The sequence below is a fragment of the Stegodyphus dumicola genome, chromosome 1, assembly GCF_044657685.1.
Source record: "Stegodyphus dumicola isolate Sdum_Otavi_A_Nest chromosome 1, ASM4465768v1".
Classification (NCBI taxonomy): Eukaryota; Metazoa; Arthropoda; class Arachnida; order Araneae; family Eresidae; genus Stegodyphus; species Stegodyphus dumicola.
Window position 1 is genome coordinate 56966725 of NC_140768.1, and position 12024 is coordinate 56978748.

The 12024-nt window shown below is 34.2% G+C and overlaps 1 protein-coding gene across 1 annotated transcript in view; it reads right to left on the reverse strand.

Annotated features, from left to right (window-relative positions):
* The window catches only part of LOC118181945 (transport and Golgi organization protein 2 homolog), a 93276-nt gene extending 82871 nt beyond the window's left edge, over positions 1-10405 (reverse strand). Inside the window, exon 1 of the mRNA XM_035351187.2 lies at positions 10016-10405. Within this exon, the coding sequence (XP_035207078.2) occupies positions 10016-10157 (142 nt within the window). The 5' untranslated portion in view covers positions 10158-10405. The remainder of the gene's footprint in view (positions 1-10015) is intronic.
* Between the last annotated feature and the right edge of the window lie 1619 nt (positions 10406-12024).

Here is a 12024-nt window from a genome sequence, read left to right on the forward strand (position 1 = left end):
GAAAAAATATTTGGCTTTGTATTCGAATTCAGTTCGGAGCAACGGAGCTTTTTCTGAAAATTCTTAAAGTATACGAATAATATGGAGATCCATTGTACATATTTTTATATTTAATTGTATTTTATTCTTTTATTACACAGTACAACTCAATCTTTGTTCTATAATACGGCTTAAAACATTAATAAACATTTGTAAGAATTATGTTAATTTTATTAACAGTTAAATTTTGAGTTAAACTTTCTTTCCTATCGCTTCTTAATTTCAACTTACCACTTCCGCCCAGAACGCAGTTTTAGAATCACGTCTGAATGCTAATGAGGAAGAGCGGTATCTAACCGCGAAGTTCTACTGTCTTAGTGAAAGAGATACCAGATATTCTGGATAGCACGCGTCCGCCTTTATAGGTTACTCTCTCGTAAGCTGTTATTACGGCCGGTCGTACTTTAGGCCCTTGATAGCTTCGCAGTCAATTAGCGTTAAGGGGCCAATTCTGTTAGAATCTTGATAGTTTCGGCTATATCTCTTTATTTAAGATTATTTTAGTTTAATTCTTAGTCTCTTAAGTTCAAGCCCAAGTGTCGGCTTTATTGTACAACTCCAAGACGGAGTTCTGTTAAATCTTATTTGAATAATAAAGGGTCCTTTTAACCCTTTCCAATTTTATTCACTGTCTCACGAACTCAAGGGATTATTCGCTTACTAGTTCTTAAGATTCTTCCCTTTTAACTGTAACTTAGAATTACACAGTGGGGAATCCTACATATTAATCAGTTGAGTGTATCCACACCACACATATTTTTTTCTCTTCTTCTTTTTTGCCAATAATAGCTAATAATTGTCAGCATAATTTGAATATGCGTAAGTATTTTAGTAATATGTCATACAAAGCAACTTCGGGAGGAAACTGATTTTCTCAACAAGCGAATGCATTCGATGATTCTAATCTTTCCTCCTTGAAATTCTCATCCCAACCACCTTGAAATCATAAATATTTACAAGGATTTATAACGCTTAATTAACTTTCTTCTTGAACTTTTATTTGATTGCAAAGTTTAATATAAGCATTACCAGTTTCGGGGCTAAACTGACAATTTAATGCATTCCCCCGTTCTGAAACTGGTAGTTAATTTTCTCAGATCGTACTTAAAATCCAATTCTCTTCCTTATTTCAGTTCAGCTTATTCGTGTGGATAACTAAACGCTACAAGTAGAAAATCCCACAGCAGTTAGAAAATGCAGAATCTATGTGTCAGTTTTAAAATCTTTAAAAATTCGATGATATAGCATTTAATGAACAACATATTCTAGAATATTCTGAAAAAAAAAATGCCAGCACTTTAATTGTGTGATCAAGATCGTAGTATCGTGAAACAAGAAAGGAAAGAGAAGCTATTCAATTTTGTGGAAACTCGCTCAGAAAGTCAAAAGAGATTTAATGAGAGTCCTTGTTCTGAGACGAATGTGGTTGCCATGATGAGCACATACATTTCAAAGGTCAAAGTCGTATGTCTCAAAACCCTTATAGTTTCAAATATTAATCCAATTTGTACCAAAAAACTTAAACACTTATAAAGTGTCCATAGAACTTAAATCAAAACAGTATTAAGGCAGATAAGAAAGAAATAAAATACTAAACCAACGGAATAAATATTTTTGTGAGCTAATATTTAGTATCATCCTTTTGACGAAGTCTCTTAAAAGTTCTTACGAAATCGTTTAAACGAACACGAGGTATAAAGTAAATATATAGACATAAGGTTTATTTTCTTTCCAAACAGATTTTTGGAAACCTAAAATTTTGCAAACAACCTAAAATTTTGATCCAAGGACTATCTGCTGCAGTAACATAGTTTAGCGCAACTTTCTGCTTTGTGTTAAATAAAATACAAGCACTAAACTACGCAAAGTCAGCATATTTCATGCACGCTGTTTATCAAATACTAGAAGAAAGTGTTAAATTATGATAACGTGAATAAAGATTTTTCCAACAAGCAAGATGCTGGGAAAAGTTGTGACTTTTTATTATTACAACTAATTATATCTAACTGGATTAATAATGTATTAATTTGGAAGTCAAACAACAAAAATCAGTGTTACATTTTCAAATTTATTACTGAATTTTACACTGTTTAGTTATTTCTGATACAATTCTTAAAAAGATGCCTGAAATTCTTAATAATACAGCTTATCAAATTTCACTTCAACTAAAGAATGAAGCATACATGTCTAACTATATAAATCATGTACGTCATAAAATTTATAGGCACTAATATCATTCATAATATCATAGCACTAATATCATTAATCACAAATACTAATTCATACAATAGTGCTAAAACCCTTTCATTATTAATTAACGAAGTAATAAAATGTTGCAAAAACTTTTATTGAAAAGGGTTAGTTCTCAAAATCATAAACATCACATTTAATTGCATACTTGTGAATGTTATCTTACATGAAGCAGTTTTATCAGCTAATTAACTAACAGTGAGACTGGCATTTTCAGAGAAAAAGTAATTTTAAGTAGTTTGATCAGACAAAAGAAATTTATAAGGCAGTGTCTCTTTTTATCATTCATCATGATAATAGACAAAACCGATAAGAAAAACAGTAGTGTAATTTCCATTTTTAAATTATGTCTCATCTCAAATGAAAAGTCTTCTGAAGCAAACCACGATCAGCGTTTGATACCTGTCGAAGTGATTGCAACTGACCAAAGAAAACGCTACCAGACATTGGCAAAAAAAAAAATGACCTTTGCCCTTGACATTCCGAACGTGAATCTAATTCAAAATGTTACGCCAGAAGATAAAATCTTTCTTCTCTGTCAAAGTGATCTACCTTCAATAGGTTTAAACAACTCAACTCTTTTTGTTGGAAAAAACCGGATAAAACTGCTTTACTCACGATCACTTAATGATACAGAGAGGCGTTCTTGATTTCGTCACTTGTAATGGGAGGCGATTGTCTTCAACATAAGAGGATTTGGAGTGGTATATATCTCAGTTTATTTTATATGATTGAAATTTGGTAATTATGAAGAAACAATTATGTTAAATTTAAGATAAAAATTGCACTTCCCCCCAAACCCATCAAGTCTATATTACTGCATGAAATCGTTAGCTTTCAGAATATGAAAAGTAACTTTTATTTTTAATTTAATATATTCAATTTATTTAATTTAATACAATTAGCTAACATATATGTAAAAATTATATATATATACACTGAAGTGACAAAAGTCATGGGATAACAATATGCAAATATACAGATGGCAGTAGTATCGCGTAGAAAATGTATAAATGCATAAGTGCTTTGGCAGGGCTTTCATTTGCGTTCAAGTTATTCATGTGAAGAGGCTTTGACGTGATTATGGCTGCACGACGAGAATTAACAGACTTTGAACTCGGAATGGTAGTTGGAGCTAGACGCATGGGTCATTCCATTTCGGATATCGTTAGAGAATTCAACATTCCGAGATCCCCAGTGTCAAGAGTGTGTCGAGAGTATCTAATTTCAGGCATAACATCCCATCATGGACAGCGCAGTGGCTGACCCCCTGCACTTAACGACCGAGACCAGCGACGTCTGCGTAGAGTTGTCAATGTTCACAGACAAGCAACACTGCGTCAAATAACCGCAGAAATCAATGTGGGACGTACGAGGGACGTGTCCGATAGGACAGTGCGGCGAAATTTGTCTTCCTTGGGCTATACCAGCAGAAGACCGACTCGAGTGCCTTTACTGACAGCACGACATTGCCTGCAGCGACTCTCGTGGGCTCGTGAGCATATTGGTTGGTCCCTAAAAGAATGGAAAACCGTGGCTTGGTCAGATGAGCCACGATGAGTTGGTAAGAGCTGATGGTAGGGTTCGAGTGTGGCGCAGACCCCACGAAGCCATGGACCCAAGTTGTCAACAAGGCACTGTTCAAGCTGGTGCTGGTTCCATAATGGTCTGGGCTGTTTTTACATGGCATGGACTCGGTCCTCTGATGCAACTGAACCGATCATTGACTGGAAATGGATACCTTCACCTACTTGGAGATCACTTACACCCATTCATGGACTTTACGTACTCAAACAACGATGGGATTTTTATGGATGACAATGCGCCATGTCACCGGGCCACAATTGTTCGCGATTGGTTAGAAGAACATTCTGGACAATTCTAGCGAATGATCTGGCCACCTAGATCGCCCGACATGAATCCCATCGAACATTTATGGGACATCATCGAGAGGTCAGTTCCTGCCCAAAACCCTGCACCGTCAACACTTTCACAATTATAGACGTCTATAGAGGCAGCATGGCTCAATATTCCTGCAAAGGACTTCCAACGACTTGTTGAGTCCATGCCACGTTGAGTTGCTGCACTTCGTCGGGCAAAAGGAGAACCGACAAAATATTAGGAGGTATCCCATGACTTTTGTCACTTCAGTGTATGTGTTCCTTTAATGAAATATATGTATGTTTTATATATATTTCTCTAAAGAAATTAATACAATTCTAAAATAAAAGTCAATGAAAGGTAAGGATGAAACGCTTATCTCTATAAATATTTATGTTTTATATATATTTCTTTAAATAAATTAATACAGTTCTAAAATGAAAGTGAATGAAGGGTATGGACGAAACGCTTATCTCTAAAAATATTTGGCTTATTATTTATTCATTCTTGCGCGGTGTAAACAATCTTTGGAACGTTACACAATCAGATGGCTACAATTACGCAAATGGAGTTTAATAATTTAAAATTTACATCATTTTTAGGCTTTCTCAATTTAAGTGCATTAAAATCTAACTGGTAAGTAAATCTGTTATTTCTCGATTTGAATAGTGTCCTCGCATCATCGGATAATGTACTACAAGATGTTACACACTGTTGCTACCGCAGATAAGACTGGATTGTTTTGGTTGTAGCAAAATATGCTGATGTTATCTGTCTAAGGAAGCAGATATTTTAATGGACGACTTTATAAGGGATACTGACTCGTATTTACGTTAAATGGTGGAACCACGAAAAAAGCCAGGACACCAATCCGTCAACTGGATTCGAAATTATATTCAAACTATCATTTTTTAGCATCCGAAAACCACAATGGGTGAAACAGCGAGTTCGTCAAAATTTGTGTATAATGAGATGGTATTGCAACATTACATGAATAAAGTTCAACTGACAAATTACGCACAGTAAGACTTTATTAGTATTAAATAAAATCAAAATAAAGTTACTATGTTGCGCATTGCACACTTTCCCTTTTCCTCTCTCACGTGTAAATTATTTCATTTAATTAGGATAAAGCACGCAAGAGAGAGGTGACGCCTTCATCGAGGACTCCTATGGCTGTATTCACGATACATCTTGAACTAAATCGGTAGCAACTGAAACCATAGATTTTTATTAACAAGAAGAAAAAACAACAATATTCGAAAAAAATAAGCAGTTCAATTTTGCACACAGCTGAAAAGAGAAAGGAGATGCAAATACACTCATGTCCATAAATTAAGGATAATGCAAAATCAGGCAAAGGAAGAGTTAGAAGCAAAACAAATTTGACTTATTTGTAAAGCTTATTTATTAAACAAAAGGTTAAAGAGCAAAAAAAGATGCTATATGTTTGATATTATTAAAAAATAGCGATTTTTTCTCCCTGGAGCAAATTACAAAAAACACCTATTTACAAAAAACCAATATTACATGGTTGGTATGATTGTTAATACATTGTATGTCTCCCAGACGATGCAATACAGTCCGTACAACGCCTAGGCATGCTGAGTATCAAATTATCGATCTGATCTTGGGGATATTACACCACTCAAAAAGCAATGCTCTCCGAAGCTCCGGTAGACATGTAGGAGGAGGTTGACGGGCTGCAACTCGTCGGCCAAGCATGTCCCACACGTACTCTACTGGATTCAAGTCCGGTGAGAATGCTGGCCAGTCCATACGCGTGATATCCTCCGATTGAAGACATTCGCTTACGATGTCTGCACGGTGAGGACGGGCGTTGTTATCCATAAACACAAATTGTGCGCCCATGGCGCCTCGAAACAAACGTACACGTTGTTCCAGAATGACGTCCCGATAGATTTGGCTTTTCATGGTTCCAATTTGAACATGCAGGTCAGTTCTGGAACCCAGAATAATTCCACCCCAAACGAGCACTCCTGCACCACCGTAACGGTGTCGTTCAATGATGTTTTCTTGGTAGTAACGGGTACCTGGAGCTCTCCATATGAAAGTCTGGCGAGAATCAGACTGCAAGCTAAACCTGGACTCGTCGGAAAACATCACACAAGCCCACTGCGGTGTCCAAGCACACTGCGGTGTCCACAATGCATGCTCTCTACTCCAGGCTAACCGCAGGCGACAATGAGTTGCAGTAAGTGGAAAGCATCTGACAGGTGTACGAGCATATAGACCAATTTGCCCTAAGCGTCTGTACACGGTCTGCCTTGAAATTGTCGTACCAGTGGCTGAAGAGAGATGACGAGACAGGTCTGAGGCTGTGCTCCGCCTGTTTCTTTTGAACTGCCAAATACCCGTCCTCATTCGGCTTTGTAACTCTGGGGTGACATGTGCTGTAACGTCTACTCACATTACCATCATCTTGGAATCATTGCCAAAGCCTGGAGATGACACTCTGGGCAATTCCAAGGTCGTCTGATACTTCCAGTTGGGTACGTCCACATTCCAGACGACCGATAATTCTACCCCGTAAAAAATCATCCAAATGCGTCCTTTGTGTCATAACTATTCGGTTATTGCACTGAAATGCTTATAAATCGCCTGCGAACAATTTTACTTCTTTGTCTGTATTTCTTATATATCACTCTCTTACACTCTCGTCATTGTGACGTACCATCGGTGTCATCTGGTTACTTCCTGAAATTTGCATATGATTCTTGAAGATGTGTGTAGTGATTTTACAGATGATATATTTATTTTAGATTTCGATTTCCGCGTGACTCCGAATTATCCTTAATTTATGGACATGAGTGTAAATTGCTGAGAATTGATTTTAACGGAGTTAAATATTTATAATATTAAAGTTAAATGCAGATAATAAAAACAGGAGTTATTTATATCAATATCAATGGTTCTTAAGTATTTTAGTTTATATATGTATATATTTGTTGACAAGAATGATATATGTTCCCTGAGAATTAATTTCTAGTGTAGGCTCCTTACGACCTGTACTGAAACATTTATTAATAATACAGAAATTACGTTGGAAGTTGAAATATAGTTTTCATCTCTGTGCTTAAATAGAAAATGAAAGAGGGAGCAAGATTTTATGAACTATTTCTAATAAAAGAATAAATTTACTTTTAAAACGGAAAAAAAGAGTTTTGAACCTTGATCAATAATAAAAGGAGAAAAACTTCTTTCAATAACCCCAGCTTTAGGTTCCTAATTAAAAGGAATTCGCTAGCGGCCGAGCAGTAAGTTCGCTGAACACTGGGAGCTCTACTTGAATTCTTCTCTAGGCGAACGAGCAGGCTGCATGGGCCTTTTCATAATTTTCCCCATGTGTAGCGTTGAAACGAGTTAGTTTCTCTTAGAAACCAATCCACGAAGGCTTTCCTTGAGGCAGATAACCCTCGAGTGCTTTGTTATAATTAAGTAACCTAACCCGCCCTAATTAAAAGCAGCCTGTGAAAATCAAATTTTCTTATAGAATAAAATGAAACAAATTTTATTATCTGGTGTGGCAAGATTTTACCATAAAAAAAATAATGTAAACTAAAAAAGAAATACTTTTAATACAACTTTTTTAATCGTTCATTAAGCTCTTATTTCAATGCTAGAGCAACAAAAGGAAGTACACAAATGAAACATGACACATTTATAAAAACCATTCCATGAGTAAAAATGCGCAGTAATTTTTTTTTACTATTTGTGTCATCACTTATCTCACAGCAATGCATTTAATAATTTTTTAAATTTTTTTCGTTAATTTTAAGAAAGAAAATTTTAGACTTTTCAGTTTTGATCAAAATTTCTATACGTTAATAAATAACACGTATTTCCTTTCTTTTCTTTCTTTGTTTCGTTTGGCCACAAATATGAATAGTAATAGTTAAGTAGAGTAATTTACATTAACCAAGGTAAAGCCGATAATTCATTTTAAACTAAATACTTATTAGAAAATTCTTCACTTTCTTTTAATGACAAAGAACAACTAAGTACTTTATAAAAACATTACTTTTATAATGCATGAATTGCAAAAGCAATATTTCCTAAGTGAAATAAAAATGAAATGCGTAAACTTGCATTTTCTTTCTCCTAAGAGCTTGCCTTCGTGGTGTAATTAGAAGCACATCCGGCAGGCAAATAAGGTGTGAAGTTCGAATCCCAACGAGGGCATCTTTCATGTTTTCTGCTCTGATGAAAAAAACCTAATGACTACAAACTTTTAAACAAAATTACTTTTTGTTTCTGAAAATTCAGTTTTAATACATTTAATATAAATAATAAATGATAATTTTAATTTTTCTTGAAAAAGAATAGCGCATACTTTCTATACTGTAAAATAAACATATTTTTTTTTAGATAAAAAATTCTGTTATTGAAACTTTCGCTCATGTAAGACTGAAATTTACTGTTCACTGTATAATTACTGATATTTTATCATTATTATCGCATTTATATGTTTTAAATGTTGATCGGGAATACATAATAACATATCACTACATAGTATAAAACAAAGTCGCTTTCTCTGTCCCTATATCCCTATGTATGCTTAAATCTTTAAAACCACGCAACGGATTTTGATGCGGTTTTTTTAATAGATAGTGTGATTGAGGAGGAAGGTTTATATGTATAATAACATCCATTAAATAGTGGAGAAATACTGTTATTTTTGAGGTTTCTAATGTGATGTCGTAAATAATTACATTTTTTCCTCTTACATTGCAAACGCAGGCTGAACCCTACGAGATTTATCAAAATAATTTACTAAGTATTGTACGCATTGAAAAGGTCTACAGATTTAAAAATTGCGGGACGTAGCGTTTGCGGCGGTACCGGCCGGCCGGGGCGGCGGGATCGTGCCTATAAATAGCGCGTCGGATGCCGCGCTTCTCCCTATAGCACTTTGAATTTAGCAGCGATCGGACGCGTTTATTATTGGAGCTCTCTAGCTTTCAGCGCGACAACGTATCAGTAATTATAAGTAAGTTACGATAAATAATTGTATGATAGTCGTTTTAAAATATAAATGATATTCTATTCTAAGGTTAATTTTTAAATCGCACTCATAGTAATTATAAGTACATAAAGTTAGATAAGATTAGATTAAATAAAACCATAATTTATGGATTGGAATTTTCTATTAAGATCTTGGCTAAAATTTAGAGTTAAATCAATTTAATATTAGGCAAATTATTTTCAAAAATCGTAATTTAAGGTGAGGTATGTAAGTTCAGAAAAAGATTATGAACTGCGATTCATTGTTAAAATATCTATTAATATTTTATACCCGTGCGAAGCCGGAGCGGGTCGCTAGTAGAAGTATAATGCATTCTTTTATATTTTATAATAAATTTATTAATGAATAAATAAGGACTAAATATTTTACTGAAAATTTTATTCATTAATAAATAAGTGTCTAAAAGCAAATTTAGCAAATAAATAAAAATTCACAATAAAAACTTCAAAAAATATTATTCTTCTCGCCACTAAATATTCCTAAGCATACACACACGCATATATTTACAAAAAAGTAAAAAATTTAGAACCTAATTAACAAAGACATGAAAACCCATAATTTTTAACACATTTTAGTAACTCGAAAGGAGTCTAATATAGCTTCCCTCTTTGCAAAAGGGGAAAAAAAGAGGGGACGCATTCAGCAATTTCCTTATAAAATAATTTTTTGTATCCTAATCTATAGCTTTTGAAACGTGCTCAGTTTGGGTGAGTTTTACCTAATTTTACAAGTTGCTGTTTGTTTTAGATGTTATTTTACGCCGCAGAAATAAATAAAATTTTGGGGGGTTTCACTTACCTCCAATAATATTAGGATTTTGTTCCCAATAATGGCACTTTCTGGTCGGACGGTAAAAAAACTCATCTCTGGTATTAGCAAGGATCAAATAGAACCCATGTGGACCAGGGTTCGGATTAATGTACAGAAAAAGCATGCACATCTTGTCTAAAAGAAAGAGCTTCCGATATGAAAAGAGTTCTTCCGTATTCGATCGAACAGGTGAAAATTCTCTTTTTCTTCGTTTATAGTACTATACTTCTAGAATATAGGCCCTGCTCTCTGGAGAAGCATCTTAATTGCAGTAGGCTGGGGAGACTAATAGCACTTTTCCTTTCGTTGGGGAAAGAGTCGGAAGAGAGAGGAAGGACAACCACTCTTGAAGCGAGAGGGAATCCTGCAACCAGTTAGCAGAAAAAGAATGTCTAATAAGCGAGAGCGAAGGAAGGTGGAAGATAAAAAAGTGAAATCTAAAAACATGGTGGCCTAGTTATTAATTATTTCCCGTGGATATTCTGTGCAGGACCATTGCTCAGGACTACATCCGCCATTTTCGGTCTCGGTTTCTTATGTTCTTATTTGTCCTTAAGACTGAAACATTTTGTGTTGTGAGAGTTTTTTATTATAGTTCGCTCTGACTGGACGTAAAGCTGTAATGATCATTTCCGGACCTCTTAAATCATAAATGTAAGAAATTAAGAAATAAATTTGTGATTGAAAAAGTGTAAGGTTAAACAGAACCATAAGTGGAGGATAGCAGACTGCTTGTGGAGTGCCAAAATTTGATTCTCAGACCAGATACTTAAACAGTAAAAAAATTACATAATACAAGAATTTCTTTTTTCCCTAATTCCCTCTAAATTAAAGAATACATGGGAATTTAATAACTCTGTGAAACAATGTTTTCTCATAATAAGACACATGATGATATAAAAAAACTAATTATGCAAACACAAAGAATTTTAACTGAATCACAAAGAAAATGAAATGTGCATTTCTTATCTATAAAATGCTGACAAGTTAAGAGATACTCGTATAATGAAATAAAACAAACTGTAGAAATATAGCTATAAGAAATTTAAAAAAAAAAAAAAAAAAAAAACAGATAACATAGAACAGCGTATTTCAAATTGTGCTTTGATTCTCTATGGAGCACTGCGGAAATTTGTTGAAGATGTCTGCAGCCACAGAAAAACGGTGACTTTGTTCTGAAGTCTGCATATTTTTGAGAAATTTTTAAAAAGTCGGCTCATTAAATATTTTTTTCTACAACGCAATGAAGTCTGCACATTGTGGCAATCGGACGAAAATTTAATTAAATCTATTACAAGGAAAAGAAAAAATAGGCAAGGAAAACATTTCTGAAAAAATAGGCAAAAAAAAAAAAAAAAAAAAAAAAAAAAATCTGAAACTTTTCAGATTTTAAATTGCATTCAAAGGGGCGTTTTCTTTTAACGTTTTGTGTGTTACCTTTATTTATTAAATATCATGTTCTTCGTACCTAAACCATAAAATTCAGTTCAACAGCAATATCGCGAAATAATTTTAAAATGAACATATCTTTAGAATTTCAAGCGTGCTGGAGATAAAAATGATTTTTCTGTACAACGTTGCCACTACTCACTTTGAAATCCTTGAATTTGTTAATAAAAAATTCGTTAAAGTTTTACAAAATATGAAATCGATGTTAAAACAAATTCCATATTAGGGGTACCAGATGCCCGTATTCGGTGAATGATTACGTTATTCACAATTTGATGGTTCTAGGTACCGTTGTTTTATCACAATGCGAGAAACATACATACATTTATGCAGATTCTTCATTATTTAATTTCTTTAAATTTAATACTGGGCGATAATATTTGGTGGCAACAATTTGAAAAGTGAAACAATGCAGAAAGTGAATCAACGCAAAATGCCAAAACGAAATTAATAGCCCTTCTGGGCAAATTACCCCTTTGGACTATAAAAAAGGGCACATTTACCCAGCTAATACTCTTCTTTTGTAACGATTTGCATCATTTGAAGAC